The sequence below is a fragment of the Strix uralensis genome, chromosome Z, assembly GCF_047716275.1.
Source record: "Strix uralensis isolate ZFMK-TIS-50842 chromosome Z, bStrUra1, whole genome shotgun sequence".
Lineage (NCBI taxonomy): Eukaryota > Metazoa > Chordata > Aves > Strigiformes > Strigidae > Strix > Strix uralensis.
The window spans coordinates 1,085,937-1,102,612 of NC_134012.1; the positions used below are offsets into that span (position 1 = coordinate 1,085,937).

At 41.6% G+C, this 16,676-nt stretch overlaps 1 protein-coding gene across 5 annotated transcripts in view; it reads right to left on the reverse strand.

Moving 5' to 3' along the window:
- Positions 1-875: 875 nt before the first annotated feature.
- Positions 876-16,676, reverse strand: part of ARSK (arylsulfatase family member K) — a 30,423-nt gene continuing 14,622 nt past the window's right edge. For 2 of the 5 annotated variants that reach the window (XM_074855267.1, XM_074855268.1), the window contains 7 exons: positions 16,074-16,356; positions 12,433-12,604; positions 10,698-10,922; positions 7,528-7,752; positions 7,177-7,443; positions 4,417-4,508; positions 2,419-3,645 (listed from right to left, as the gene is read on the reverse strand). In XM_074855267.1, the coding sequence (XP_074711368.1) occupies positions 3,607-3,645; positions 4,417-4,508; positions 7,177-7,443; positions 7,528-7,752; positions 10,698-10,922; positions 12,433-12,604; positions 16,074-16,356 (1,303 nt within the window). In that variant the 3' untranslated portion in view covers positions 2,419-3,606. Of the gene's footprint in view, positions 3,646-4,410; positions 4,509-5,512; positions 6,307-7,176; positions 7,444-7,527; positions 7,753-10,697; positions 10,923-12,432; positions 12,605-16,073; positions 16,357-16,676 lie in introns of those variants that run through there. The other 3 variants (XM_074855265.1, XR_012626986.1, XM_074855266.1) reach the window with 3 other exon arrangements.

Consider the following 16,676-nt stretch of genomic DNA (forward strand, 5'->3'; position numbering starts at 1 on the left):
AAATTGGCCAAAATCTTAAAATTCAGAAGCCTGTAGTTAGAAACACTCTTACGGAGACACCTCTAAAAAATTGTGTATCTATATCCAGACACATATAGAAATAGAGACACACACATACATATCTACACACACCAACAGACACACACAGACGTATATATGTGTATATATATGTATATCCAAACCAGCATTAAAATAACACTTGGCACCAAACCTCCAGCTCATTTACTGATGACATTTCCACAGTCAGCCCGGATTTCGTACACAGAAATTATCCAGGCACCCCAGCCTGCAACCTGGCTCAGACTGCCAGTGTCTTGTGGACCCTACGTGGCCCAACTGGTGCAATCAGTAGCCAACGGCTTCATTTCAGAGTCAAGGCTTGCTTATCTACAACCGACTGCAGATTCAGAACTGCCTGGGCACATCTTCCAGAAGAAAGCCCTTGAGGCAATGTATGCTTGTCGATAAGTTTAACCGAGTTTGTTAAACACGTGGCGGCAAAAGACTTTCTTCCCTTAGAAAAGGAGTGCAGTTAAGGACTCCTTATCACCAAAGACCTGTAACTAGGCTGCTGTGGGCCACCTTCTCCTCCATGAAGTGGACGTGGACCTGCAAAGTACGAACAGAACGTGAGTGAACTCAACCTAGAGCAGTCCAGGAGGCGGGGAAAGCTCAAACGGAGGTGGCAGTTTCTCACCTAGAGGAGTCCTCTGAGTTTGGGACAGGAGCCAGCGTAAGGGAAGGGCAATGGACACCCATGGTGAGGTTGCTTTCACCCAATCACCTTCTCCTCTGGAACCAGATGAACAAAGACCTGCTTTCTCCTCCCTTTCTTTAAACAGGACGGACATGGGCATTAGGCACAGATCAGGAGGTAGGTGAGCATCACTTATCAAAAGCACATTAAAATGGCAATTTTTCTGCCTGCCATCTCACAGCCCCTTGGAAAGCACACTCTCTGTCACACTTTAAGGTGAAATAACCCAATTTGCTGGTGTTAAAGCACAGGATGACTGTGTTAAAACCATCCATTCGAACAGGATATGGAGTACAACAGCCCACAGAACCCCTCCGGGTCCCACGACAGAATCCTGAGCTACCAACAGGCCACCAGAGCGGCACCTACCGATGCAGGTACAAACATTTCAATCAAAAAAGAGAAAAGGCTGTTTCCCCCGAAACACACACTCTTTAAGCTGATTTTCTACTAGATTTTTTCCAAATGTTTTCTTAAGAGTTTGGCTGCTTTGATGTTTTCTGAGTCACTCCACACCGCGCTGGATGGAGGCATCTGTGCAGCCAGGTGCTATCTGGTGAGAGCAACGAGGGATTTGGGAGCTGCAAAAGGATTTGTTTTCCGGCTGGAAATACAGCTGGGTTTATATGCTGCAGTATCACGGCAGTTTCCTGCTCTAACTCCTTTTCCTCCCTTTGGGGACAGGGAAAAATATCACAAAACACCAGGCATGGGCCCAAGGTGCCCCAGAGACAGGGGTGTCGGGGTGGGGAGCTGTCGGGGGGGCTGCCCCGGGTGCCACCAGCTCCTGTGGGGAGACCAGAGTAAGCAGCAACATGATTCCCCCTCCAGCCCCTCACCCCCCAGATCCCCCCACTCCTCCCCTGTTTGCCCCGGCTGTCCTGCAGAGGATGCTCCGCTGCAGGGATTGGTCCTGGGGCTGCAGGGGATGAGGACCACTGCGGGGAAATGCCACCAGTGGCAGGGGGCACAGCCCAAGCCCATAGCAGGTGACAGTGAGCCCCTATATTGTGGCTCTGGGGAGAGCCATGCCGCCACCATGGGGGGAGCTCGGGGTCCCAAGCGTCGGTGGCGATGGAGGAGGATCCCCCTTCCCTGGTGGCTTCAACCTCTCTGCCTCCGTCCCTCAACCCTTACGCCTGCCTCCTCCTCCTCCGCCACGCTGGCACCCCTGGCACCCCCAGAATCCCAGGCACCCCTGTCCCACCCATCCTGAGGCTGGCCGCGCATCCTGAGGAGGGGGAACAGGAAGGGACTGAGCTGCCCATGGTCTTTTACCTTCTATCAACTTGGAGTATATCTTTTTTAAAAAAAAAAAAAAAAAAAAGTTTTTGGGGGTGTGTTTCTGTGTCAAACACATGGCCAGGAGGGCAAAAGCTGCAGGGTGGCTGTTGCAATGCAGAGTGCCTGAACATCGTTCCCCTTCAGAGCCCAACTATGTCCTTACAAAGATGAGTATTTTGGTCATATTTTATGGATTTCGTGATACCTCATTCAGAAATAAAATCAGTCAGTCCAAGAAATTACTCTTCCTTTTTTTTTTTTTTGTCATTGCTGTTATTGTTTGAATTCACTACGAAAGTATGGATGCCACTGTTTAATTTCAGGTGGGCTAGTGTACTTCTTGCGTTAATTAATTATTAGTTAATTAATTAGCTGTGCAGACGGAGCAGGGGGCTGTAACAGCACGCTGCAATGGGATGTACGTGTATAAGATGCACCCCCGCTTGTGGCAAAAGCCTTCTAAAAATTGTTCTATTTATTCCTGCCTGGCACGTTCCAAGCAGGGAAGGACACTGCTGCGAGGCTGCACCCCTTCCAGTTAGCTCTGGTTGTAGTCACAAGATTTCCATTACACCCACACCGCCAGCTATTTTTTGTCACGTCAACATCCCAAATTAAGCCGATCCCACATTTTTCTGCGACGTGAGCGCTCTATTTCTGTAGGGCTGGGCAGGAACCACGTGCAGTTCACAGCAGGTAGCAGAGGCGTGTCGGTACCCTGCGAAAGGGATTGAAGCAGAGCAGGTAGCGGCAAGGGCTCTGTGCCGGCGGACGGGAGCGGGGTTGGATGCGTTCACAGGACGTGGTGGATTCCCTGTCCAAAAGACTGAAAGAGTCTGAAAGGCTGAACACAAACCAAAAAGCGTCTTTTCTCGGCGTCTGCTCTGGTCCGTGGGCATCACATCTCATATCAAAGCTCTCTTGGCGTGCCCGGTGAAGGCACCAGATGCTGACAGGCAGCCGTAGCCTCTCCGCCTCAACAATCTTCCCCCCAAAAAATTGACCTTTCTCAGAAGGGGATGCTACTCCAAAACCAGTGACCTCGTGCGATGTTTTTACAGAACCCCATTCCAACAATTCGCAGCTACTCGTAATTACTGCTGCTAAGGGTCGTTGTAAAGGTGGGTAAAGCTGAAACTGCTGTGTAAATGGGACTGAACTCTGTTCAGTATGAAATAAACAGTGGTGGAGCCTAAATCCCCACCCAGCACGCAGAAAGGGGCTGTAAAGAGCATCCAGGGGGCATTTGTTCCTGCCCCCTCATCTACTGCAGGTTCACACATACCTTGGCAATTCTTGACAAGTATTTTTGACTTTTAATAAATTCCAGTGACAGAGTTTAGACCACTCGACAGGCTGTTTTAAAGTGTAACCACTTAAGAGTTCTTTTCTTTTTATCTTCCAAGCAGCTCAGAAAAACAGCCCTGTCTGAAAAACAGACAGTTTTTTTTTTCCACTCTCAGCGGCCGCATTTGCTGTGCTCTCACATTCACAGCTGAGGACTTGTCAACATTTCTCTGATGGCTGAAACATATCTAGTATGATTCACAAGTCCCTTCTTTATATTAATTTCCTCCAGATTCTCTCATCTCTTTACGCCATTCCTAAAAGACAAAGCCACAGAGCAGAGACAATCACCTGAGGATTCGCTAGTGTTAAGAATAAAACAATTGCCTCTTGTGGCTTACACACAACACTCCTTTAAATCACCCTCGAATGTCACTCACTTCCTTCGCCACCACATCATGCTGTTGATTCATACTCTGCTTCTGGTTCTGTAAAACCTCCAGCCGTGCAGGGCTTTTTTTTTTTTCCCCCCCAGCAAAAGTGCAGCCCACACAGCTGGCTGTTCACCGTTTTAGTATCCTCCCCTTTCCCTTTTGTTTTGACCTTTAACTAATCCATGATGAATTTTGCCTGATTGATTTAAAATAATTTCTCCAGCTAATCAAGAAAACTTGGAATTTTAGCCTATCCACGGAAGAGCCAATAGCTCTCCCAGGGTGCATTTTCTCATGTTTAATAAGAAAAGAGTGCCTACTCTTGCATTCAAAGTACTTACCAAAAAAGTACCAAACAGTAATACATCCAATTCTTGCAGAATTTATTTGATCAGCCTTCCTGCTTTTCAATTTTCGGTATCTATTAGAGTCTGATTTTAGCCAGTTATAAACCTAACTAACAGGAATTTTAGCTAGATTCAATTTCCATAGCTTGCTTAAAATAAGATCAAATAGGCCATTTCCCAGGTGTATTCAAAGTCTGGATTTCCCCACTGGTTTTTTCCTTACTGACTAGGCTAGTTATCCTGACAAAGGCAGCAGATGATTATTTCAATGTGATTTGTCGGCAAATTCACAGTGGCAGTCTCTTACCTCTCCAGTGACCCCTAGGACCTTGTATTTACAAAAATAGCTCCCATTTTTGTTCATCGGGACAGTGGTACCTCTCCTGCCTTTGCAGGCACCTGAAGATAGGAAGAAAGGTTCAGAAGCTGATCAAGCCAATGCCCTTGGTAGTCCCAGATAAATCCCAAGAGGGTGGGTTGACCTGGCTGCATCTGATCAATACGCTCGAACCTGCTGACATTCCGGCCCACCCCCCCTTTTCCCTTTTGCTCCCCAACGTCCCTTCAGAGTTAATGCTGCCTAACTCGTGCAGCATGTCTGAACAACAGATTTGTTTTCCCCTGTTAGCTGGCCAACCTTGGACGTTGCAAACCTCATTTGATTCATGTTACAATAATGCAGATGCATTAGCATAACGAACACAGAAGTAACTGAATATCACCACATCCTTAATGCATGGTTTGGACTTAAATTAGCTCAGTTCTGTACCAACATGGGTACATTGTTCACTGCAAACGGAGGCAGGAAGGGGGCATGAGGGAGCTTTTGCCTTCTAACTCTTCAGAACAAAGGTTCACACGCAAATAATAAATAACTTGCAAAAGTCCAAGTTCTGTTTTTAACAAAGAAGTCACTGCTTTCTTTTTAAATAAGCATTTTAAGATGACCAGACACAAAAAGAAGCACTAGACTAGACATACTGACTTAGGATCTGATCACAGCCTGTACTGGGTGGCTCACACGCCACAAAACCTCCTTGCAAGGGAGCATCCCTGCCTCCTGACACTGCTGCTCCACCCTGTGAGCTGGCACATTCCTGGGCTCTCCTGCATCATCTGGAAACCTGCCCCGGACAGCCTGTGATACAAGAACTTGTTGCAAGGAATTACGGTGAGAAGTTTGTTTCTCCAATTCGTTTTTCCATTTCACGGAGTGGCACAAACTGCACTTTTGTAAGCCCAACACTTCAGAAGTACATCCTAAAAGCTCCCCCCTTTAAAGAAAGAACTGTCCACAGAACTGACAAAAATACAATTTTCCTTAGTGATTTCTTTAAACATTTTCCAGTAATTTCTTTAAACATTTGGTCCTTAAAAAAAAAAACGCACACACACAAAACACATACAGTTCACAGTAATTTTATTTCATTGTTTTTACTGTATTTTAATGGACTGCATTCTGTCCAGACCTCTGGAAAGTGATCAATTTGTTTATTCTTTTCCCTCCTGAACATGCCTTCATATGGATATATTTATTTTTTCTACTTATGTAGCCAGTTTACATTACACTTCTAAGACATGTTTTTTGTTTAAATAATTTAATCAGTGTCTGAACTCATTTTAGGAAGAATGATAATGGCATGTGCTACAGTGCTTGAAGGTTTTTTTAACTATTAATTTGTTCCTTGCCTAGCAGTAAGTAGTACAAGGTTAGCCTTAATGTTCTGTGAACAAAAAAATATAAACCAGCTAAAGCATTCATAAATATAAACCTAATTCTAGAGTGGCAAATTGGTTATGAAATGCATGAGTGCTTAGCCATCAGAAAACACACGTATTTTCCATGTTTAGTTTTACTAGCTTACTGCTGAGTATTTCATTACAGATTCCAGAAAGCATTTAGGTACAAAGTATAATATCATCCTGATTTGTTATATAGCAGCAACAATTGTGATCAAGAATAAGCAAACATTAGTGCTGCTACAATTATGTTTTTTCTTAAGCAGAAGAATCACTAGCTAAATCTTACCTTCTTCCAAACCTGCTTTGTTTTTTTGTCACATCCCTGGAAAAATGTGAACTAGTACTTTTACATTAACCGCTTCTGCAAGCTTCAATTGCATCTCCTCTGTGTACCCCACAGGTTCCAGTTCTCCACTTGCTGATGCACGTTAAAACATTTACCTGCAGAATCTAACTGCACAATGAAGATTTATTGAAGCAGTTTTCATCTCATGCTATGCAAACCACACTACCACTTTTCAGAAAACTGCTCTACTCACAGTTTGGTCAGAGGGGTTTATTTAGGTTTTGTTTGTTTGGTTTTTTTTTTCATTTCCAATAGTGACCAGAGACCAGATTCCTCTTCACTTGCACACACGTTCAATTAGTAGCCTATCCATATTATTAAATTTTAAAGAGCACAGAGTGGTAAGTACCAGTTCCAAAAGCAAAATTAGAAGGCAGATCTTGAAAAGATGGTGAGTCAATCATGTATAAAACAGGAATGCTGACATAGTAAGTACTTGAATAAACTACATCTACGTTCGGGCCAATACTAGTTGTTAACTTATTGATTATATTTTAACCACTATAGCTTCTCCAAGGTGAATGTTTATTTATTGTGGACTTACAATCCATCTTGATGGAAAGTTGGCTGCAGCACATTCCCCTGTAATTGGTATCCCACTACAGTAAATTTTGTAATCCTTGCTTTATTTTGTCCTTGGAAATGGAAATTCCTGTTGAGCGCTAACGCTAATACTCTGCATTTTTGCCACCAGCTAAATATTCTGTACATGCAATTAGTACTTACGTACTATCCTTCCTATGTGTAATTAAGTGTTACAGAATTGTAACATGTAAAAATCTAGATTTGTTGTGCTGGGTAGTTATATAAAATGCTTCTGGCTTTCTAACACAAAGCGGTCATTGTTTGGGCATCTTTGGTTTCAGTAGCTTATATAAGACAATAATTCTAACACTTGAAATACAGCATAATATTACAAATGCAGAAAGTTTTCATATTCTCAGTCATATTACATCTAGGTTGTTTTTATTTACTTACTTTGACTAAGCCACTTGTCAATTGCATCCTCGTATTTTTTTGGTTCCTTTAACCAGTCTTGATGCCACCTAAGGTTGGCAATTACATTTGAGTAATTCTGACCCAAACTTTGTTTCCAGCTGATAAACTGTCTCTTGTTATACTCCTGAACAGATGAAGAAACCTTTGGGTAGTTTACTACAGAGTGGAGTGTTTTGTCCAAGGAATGCACAACTACTGGGAATTTCATGGCAACGTTTATTAGCTCATCTGGATCGGCAGAAAGGTCTGGAACAAACAAAAAGTCAGTTAAGGGCCAGTTTGCATTTAAGCAACTTATTGAGCAGTTAGGCCATAAACGTTGTAGCATACCGAACAGCTGTGGAAGCACTGAACGGCCATCGGAGTACGTGATGTATTTCCATTTGTCCATTCGCAGCATGTAGGTGGAAGAATTCACATTGCAGCCATGGAACTCGCTCAGCACCCACGAGGGACGAGGCCCTCTGGGTGACGCTTCGTTTTCAGCCTTCCCACGCAGCAGCGGTATAAGAGAATATCCACTGAGGTTCTGTGGGACAGGAATCCTTGCTATATCTAAGCAAAGATAGACAAAGTCAAAATGCTACTGCAGTCACTGTGATTAAAAAAGCCGAATGTAGTGCTACAGGTGTCTGAACGTAAATTCTATTTCAGTAATAAAACACGCATTCCTAAATATTCTCCTTGTAGAACACAGGAACCTCCAAAAAAAACTTAAGGAACCAAGGTCAGCTGGCCGCCATCTTGATTAAAAAGAGTATCATCTATGATAACATTTTAACAGATGTTAAAACTGATCACAAGAGCCTCCAGTGATGGGTGGTGGGCTTTTATCTTTTTTAATCATGTTTTTATGCCCTTCCCTTCTGCTCTGACTATGTCAGGCAAGAGAAAGAGACTGTCATAGCATGAAAGGACACTAAAAGCTTTATGTCCAACGAGGTCTAACCATTCATTTCTTTGATAATAGTGGTGCTAAGATCCTGTCCAGCATTATTGATCGGCAAATAACAAAACACTTTATGAAAGGTGGCCATTACAGTTATTAACTGTAACTGATGGGGAAACTGAGGAACAGGGCCTCTTGCTTCTCTGGTAGGGCTGGAGATAAAAGATGGTGTCAGAGGTGGTATCAACACACACATGGAAAACACCAGGTGACTCTATAGCCTAGTAGATGTCCCCTAGAAGATGCTGTAACTAGAATAAGCTCCACAGTATCAACCTACACCACAAGTGTCTCTAGCTCGCCAAAATCACGTCAATATTAAGAGGCTGCAAAGACCTCTCAGAGACATTCCGAGAAACAGAGCTGAGAATCCCAAGGATGTTACCTAAGCATATCCTAAAAACAGGGTATGACAGCACTGCTGGTTTTAATCACCCTACTGAACACAGAATATATTCATGCAAAATTCAACATTTCAGAGTATCCTGGTAGTATTTTATCTTCTGTTCTATGCCAAGTGGCGATACTCAGTGCATAGAAATCATCCATACGTGACTTTTTCCTTCATCAGCACTTATCTTCCTTTTTCTCCTCTGTTTCTACAGCATATATACCTGTCATTAATCTGCAGTTCTTCCTCTGGTAAATAAAAAGGCCATCATTTGACTGAGCACTAGAAAGACCTGCAACATGTAAAACCAGCAGCTTCCAGCGTGTGGGCTAAAAACTGGAACAAATACATACTACGTTTAAACAAATGAAAAAGGGGATGTAGACCTTCCTCTTCTGTCATCCTAAACCAGTAATGCTATTAGTTGCAGTAACGGCAGTCTCCACATGCAAAGAAAGCTCCAGGCTGGCACCTTCAGCAGCCCCTGCTTTTCCAACAGAGATCCGAAGGTACTTCCACACAGACCAACAAAGCCAGCGCTGTCTGGAGGAAAGGTTATGCTACACCCTGTTAAAAAATGACTTCTGGCTGAGTTATCCTTATCCCACAGATTCTGCTGGAATCAAAACATCTGTACCACACTTGCTATAGCGTGCACCTAATCTCAAAGTCAGTAAAGAAGGAAGTATTGAGCAAAGGACTTGAGTGGTGCCATCAGAGAGATTATTGCACTGAGAGAACGCAAAGCAAAGGGGTTACATTTATCATGAAAAAAGGCTTGAAATCTGTATCCTCACTAGTCAGCAGTATCATGCAGCCTGAAGAGATAATAGATGACAGAGATGATCCTTCGTGTTCTCACATTCATCCTGACATATGTGCCTCTTTTGACATTCAGATTGCAGGAAAGGGGAACTGCCAGAACAGAAGAAAAGGACTTATAAAGACAAAGGTTCTGGGAATTAAAAAAAAAGGAGGAAAAGAACAAGGAAGGATGTTAAACCCCCTGACCATTTATGTGATCTGGGGAAAAGGCACAAAGAAGAAAAAAAAGAGATTTTTCAACTCTTTACATGCGATACCACAACTTACATAAGAACCGTATCTAATACGGAGTACTTATTATATATAAAAGATTTGATATTAGAATTTGGAAGAGAAAGCTACTCAGATTATATCCTACTTTCAGCTGGATAATTGGTTCAGAAGTTTTGAGAAGAGACAGGCAGATAAATATTGTCTGTTCTGTTTTTAGAAAGTCAACTTAAAACAACAGAGAAAAGGATGTTTCCCTGGCTTTTACTGCTAAAAGTACAATTTTATCTACTGCCCTGCATTCTCTCAGGCAATTGCTGTGTATGAAAGGCACTTCTTAAAGAACAAGCCTTGCATACCGCCTTGAAAAGAACATTTTTCTCAGCAGTAGCCTAAAAAATCCCAGATAAAGCCTCGAATGGTGACTTCGCCTTACGCTTAGTTCCACTGAGATTCATCTCTTGCATGTTTTATCACAGATAACTGTTCAAAATTCACTCTTAAAAGTAATTTCCATCTGTGTGTCAGCAATTTGATGTCAGTACTTTTTGTCTGATTCTCTGCCCCATAATGAGTGTTTCCATACCCCAGAAGGTAGGAATGGCTATCCATTACCGTATCTCATTATGCCCAGATCAATTGTACATTTCCTATACAAAGTCTTTATCACATTTCTTCCACGTGACACTTCATTCCTTTGATAACCTACTGCACCTGCCATCCTTTCAGGTTTAATCTCATCTCTGGATGCATTTACACTGTAATTTCTGTAGTGAACTGTTAGGTATGAAGGCTAGCAAGGATTAGTCACATCTAAAATGCATCTGATTGGTTTTTAGCACCTTTTTTCTTTATAACAAATAATCCTACATATAATCATTCACTGTAATTGTGTTGATGACAGTAACAGTAATAAGGAACATCATCAGCTCCTTTATTTCATATTTATGTCCACTTTCTGCATTTTATGTTAGGTCCATACGCATGCTCCACAGATAAACTGCTATCTCCTGCTGTTCACTACATTGTCTCACAATGTGGACACCTAATTCTCACTATAATAGAAATGCATAATAATAATAGTAACTGGGAAAAAAGATTTTCATTTGAAATGACTTAACTCACCAAGCATAGTAGGGTATATATCCACAAGAGATACCACGTTTGGTATTTGCTGCTGTTCTTTTACACCTGGGCCCATAACCAAAAGAGGAACATGGGAACTTCCTTCATACATGCTCATTTTATAGAACTGCCGGTGTTCCATAGCAAGTTCTCCATGATCTGCTGTGAATACAACGACTGTTCTTTTAAGAAGCCCAGTATCTCTCAGAGCTGAAATAATCTCACCTGCAACAAGAAAATGATACTGAAAAGGATACCTTCAAAATATTCCTTCCAACTTCCATACCTGCAAAGCAGCATGCAAACCCCGAGGAATCCTAGTCGGAAGATTGGAAACTCCTCTCTCTGCCCCAGAAGGCAGAGCCCAAAGCACTCAGCCCAGAAGAACGTACAGTCGTCAACGAGTTGCAGGGGTCTGGCTCCCAGTGAAGAGTGGAGGGCATTGGCCAACAACCGTAAAAATTTCAAAAGGCAAGGAGGCACCACAGGACAAGCGGCATTTCTGCTATCATCACTTTAATTAATTTCCAGCATAACTAATAAAAGTTATTTCAACAGCAGTAAAACAGATCAGCAGAAGCCCTGACACTAGATTTAGGGTGAAGGACTCTTGACGATATCCACCTTACACACAATCAGTGGAAGTTCCTCCTTCCTGTGCCCACATCCCCACAGGAGTCCCCTGCACATACATTTGCGCAGCGAAGACAGGGCCAAGATCAGTGAAGTTGGTGATTAAACAAAGCACGTACACATCTTTAATGTTAAAACATTAAAACGATTCTTGCTTAGATAGTTAAAAACTGAAACTGTTACCAAATTAAACCGCAGTGCGGTTACTCTAGTAGAAGATGTCCCTGGCTGAGGCAGGGGGGTTGGAACTAGATGATCCTCAAGGCTCCCTCCCACCCAAACCGTTCTGTGATTCAATGGTAATTTCACACTTTGCAATACCTTCATTCCCTAAAACTGTCAGGCTCCTGTTGATCTCTTTTCTTTCATAAAATGTGGAAGAGTAATTCTGTGTCTTTTAAAATACTTTTATCATTCTAACATTGCTAAAAAGATTAGCTTATTAATGAATTTCATATTAGAATGCAAGGAAATTCTTGTCCTTTCATGGTCACTTCTCAAATTAAGAAATAAAATAAACAGACCAACTTGCATTATCATTTTTATGTATGTAGATCTTACAGCAAACTAGGAAGAATTCTGAATGCCTAATTAATTCTTTTTTTTCTTCTTAACTTTCAATAATATGCTGCTAAGGAAGACTTCAAAGGTGACCTTATTGTTTAGTCTACGCATAACAGCTGCCATCCACTCTATGCATTTGAAATCAATTTCTAAGGAAATTGCTTATGCCCTAAAATTTATCTTTCCTTCCAGCTCTGCTTTGCTGGTCTGTCCCCTTCACAATTGTTTCCATTGTTTCAGTTAGCACTTAATCAGAGTATTTAGTTCCTCTTGTACAAGGTTTTGCTGCAGTTAATGGGCTTTTACAGGGTCTCTGACTGGTGCTTGTGATTAATTTTCAGAGCACTCTGAATTCACCTTGCAGTAGCCTTAAAAGCTACCCAGTTATTTATCATATAGACAGATTAAGCAACATCCATGGGACTTACTCCCATGATCTGAATTGTGGGGTTTTTCTTCCCCAGAAGACCAGCCCTATCAGCATTTACTTAAAAAAATCCAAACAAGAAAACCCACTGTAAAATGAAACATCACCTACCCAGCATGGCATCTGTCTCCGCACACATAGCGTAATAAAATGCTCTAATATTTCTCACTTCTTGCTCTGTAAATTCTCCTGTGCAATTCTTGGTGTAAGAGGAGTAATAGTCTACTGGATGCATCTCTGAAAGAGAAGACCACTTGGGTATTTTAATAGCTTCGTAAGTTACCTAAAAATAAGAGGAAATTAACATTACTTTAGCAACTGAATTAAACAATTCATTTAAAAAAACAGATTCAATTTAAAACTTTTGAGCATTAATTCACAGTTCTCAATTTGTGGTCCAGGAAACACCGGCTGCTTATCTGTTACATGGTGCTGCTACCTCCTCCATACTTCTTCCCCTCAGCTTCCACAGGTACCAAGTCATTTTAAGAGAGAGCTGTAAAAACCAGCTAGAAACTAGGGCTAGGAATACGTGCTTTACCAGCTGATGTCTTTTTTAAAGAGCAATACTGCAGAAAAACCTTCTAGAATTGCACTCTAGAGTTAAGTACAGAAGTATTGGTATAGTGTCTCATTAACTACAGGATAACTATAAACTGTATGTATCAAAAAGATCGGGTGTTATGTGAGCCTACAGAACATGGAAATTCACTTAGTCTGAGGAGGTCTCCAGGATAGCGGATGACAAGTCTTGACATCTTGTTAAAGAGAATTCACTATATTAGTCCAATTTTCTAACACTTTTCTATTTGTTTCTGCAGATTTCAATCCGTTTAGTTATAAAGAAGTGTAAGATCAGTCTGAAACTAAAAAGTAGGAGCCAATCAGTTACAAATAATACTGGATTTTATATTGAAACTGGAATGCCCAGAGACATTGTGTGCTACAGGACCAGCTTTAGAGCCTCTCAGTTTGCCATACACATTTAGCCTAGCAGACAGACTTGTAAGCGCTCGTTTAAGTGCTGCATTTAACAGAGTTAATTACTTCTATATTGTAGACTTAAAGCACAAATTACCACAAAGCAGGGAAGATGTAATCTCAGTATGGAAAACTTAAGTTTATTAAATAGTAAAACCACACCTGCTGCTCTCATTTACCTCTGAAAATCTTTGCTAACAAACAGAGCTGAGGCCTAGATTATGGCACAGTAACTCCGTTACCTGTGTAGCACCTTCCCGGGGCTGCAGCCGCAGCTCCACTCCTGGGCTGGCCCCAAACATGGGCAGCACTGGTTCCTGATAAAATAACGGAGACACTTAACTGTCCGAGGGGCTCCAAGCAGCACAAGACTGAAGTCGTCCCCAGAAGCATTACATCCCTCTTTGCTGCTGTAGCAATTTAAGTATCAATCCCTGCTGAACCCAACTGGGTTTTGCCCCAAGGTGCAGCATGGATAACTGAGAGCTGTCTGGGGAGCTACTAACATAGTGTCTGTCCCTCCAGCATACAGTGTATCTCTGACCACCAGTGCTGCTACAGCCACGTGTTCCAATACCCACAAAGTTCCACCTCCCACAAGAGTCAATATTCCCTCTTGAGTTATCTACTGGATGTATTAATTCACAAAATCACAGAATTGTTTGGGTTGGAAAAGACCTTTAAGATCATTGAGTCCAACCATTAACCCCACTGCCAAGCCCACCACTAAACCCTGTCCCTAAGCACCAAGTCTACACATTTTTTAAACACTTCCAGGGCTGGTGACTCCACCACTCCCCTGGGCAGCCTGTTCCAATGCTTGACAACCCTTTTGGGGAAGAAATTGTTTCTAATATCCAGTCTAAACCTTCCCTGGTGCAACTTTAGGCCATTTCCTCTCATCCTATCACTTGTTTCTTGGTAAAAGAGACCAACGCCTAAACAGTTGGTAAGACAGCAAGAGTTACAGTACCCACAGGGATAAAACCCAGCTTTGTAATAGCCAAACTGACATACCAAAATCTAAGTTTCCTTAGGCCCTATAGAAAATAGGCTGTGAGAAGAAATCATGGAAGACAAAATAATAGCAGACAACTGCTTCAGTCATTTTCCTATTGCTGAAGGTCCTTGGCTACATAAAGTCACATTTTGCACTCCTCAATGGTATTTATGAGTTGCTTAATGGGAGCAAAAAGTGTCCTTTTCCATCCACAACTTGTCAGAAGACTGAACCCTTTTCTTCAGGACTACAACCTAGATATAAGGATTCACAAAGTCATAATCCCTCCATCAGTCTGTTGTAATTCACAGCTAGGAAAGAAGCCACATGCCCTGAAAAAGCCCCAGCTTGTGCAAAATACAGGGAACCATCTGCTTAGCCACACAGGGTTTCATAAACATACCGTGTTGATACTCCGTTTTGTGTTAGCTTCCCAGTGAACAGATCACTGAACTCAAGTTCTTCATCTATGCACTCAAACCTCCTCATGAGATTGATCCCTGACATTTTCAAAGACTGCTTCTTCCATGGCCAAAACACAGATACATTCCAGAATAATCAGGCAATGGTCACGGAATGGTAATGTGTGGGTCACATAACTGAGTATGTATCTGTAGTGTGGAAAGGACCTCAGCAAACTATGGAGTTTAAGAACTCTAACTGGATTAAGGATGACAAAAATTTGTCACGAGATGTTAATAACTCTGTCTGTGACTTGAAAAAAGGTAGCCCCACTTCCCAAGACATGTCTAACCTAGCAATCAGCACCTAGAAAGTCTTCCTTAATATCCAAACTAGATCTTGCTTTTTGCAAATGAAGGTTTTTTTCCCCATGCTCTTCCTCTCCCCACAAACTTCTCACCATTCCCAGAACAACACACAATCCTCACTATTACAAAGAAATTCACATCTCTCAACCTCTATTTGTATATCCTTTATTCTGTGTCTTTGTATCTTTGTTGCACCCAGGTAAAGAGATTTTACAGTGCGCCACTAGAAAAGGCCAAATGAGTTATATAAATTGTGTATGGGTTTTTCTGAAGTAAGCATGAAGTGTTTTCAAACCTAATTCTCAGTTCTTCAGCTGCAAAGAATCTTCATGCCTTTATGCAGTGAAAGCTGTTGTAACCCATTTATATTTTTATGACACCTGGAGACCACACAAGACAGAGAAAAAGACAGAGAAAACAGATTTACTCCTTGTTTGGAATGGAGTGCTACCTGTTAGCTTTCCACATACAGACATAATGGGACTTTTCTGCACTCTAAAAACATTGAAAAGCTACAATAGCACAGAAAGTAGGTAACAGAAAAGAGAGATTTCTGCTGTGTCTTGCTACTTCACATTCTAGGTTCATATTGTAAGAAAAGTCAATCTCTCACTATAAACCTCGGACAGAATGATTACATATAGCATCATTTATAACATACAGAATGTCATAAACAGTGAGCTTCAGACCATTGCTGAAAAAAATTATAGCTAAGTATAGCAAGGATTTCATTCTCCATTTAATGCTTCTAGCCACTGCACACCAAATTTCTTTACTGATTCGGTGACTACTGCTAACAAACCCTTTCCTACAATAGAGAAAAATTCTTCACTTCTATTTGCTTAGCCTTGAATCAGAAATCTAACATCTCATCCAAGTGCTTACTGTGTACTGAAATATCAAAACTAGGTCTGAGTTGAAAAATCACGTGAGGAATAAAATGCTGTTCATAGTAAGTACAGTTATAAATTAATTTATATTTACATTTCATCTTCACATACCTTTTCAAGCCAATAGGGAGATGTTAAAAATGTAGAGGATCCAAAATTTTCTCCCGCATAGGGTGATGGATATGGGTGTGGTAAATTTAGTCCCAAGTAAAGAACAAACGGTTCAGTAAAGTTAATGGCTTCTTCCTTTATCCAATTCACAGCTTTATCAGTATTCCGCCAATCTGCTTCCATCACTCGCACATGCTTCCTATCACCAGTAAGATTTACCATGGGTCTCCCTTCTTGCCGGAGCAGGAAGTCAACATCCCTAGTCCAGGCTTCCACACGGTTACTGAAAATATATACACAAGACACTTACTCAGTGGAAAATGTGTTCTTTGGTTTTCCTCCAAGTCAAAAGAGTTAAGAATTCCTGAAGAACCTCCCCTATACTTGTAGCTGCAATCTATTTGTAATTTCTACATAAAGGAGAATTGTTATTCCATTGATCTATTCTGCATCTATTTTACACTCAAAGCTTTAGCCATTTTTTTCTGCTTCTGAGTCTTCTTTCTTATTTATTATAACTTCACATCAGAACGGTTCTTCTCACATCTACAAAATAATATTCAGCAATAGCATCTCTATCTTGTTGACCCTGCTCCCCATTCT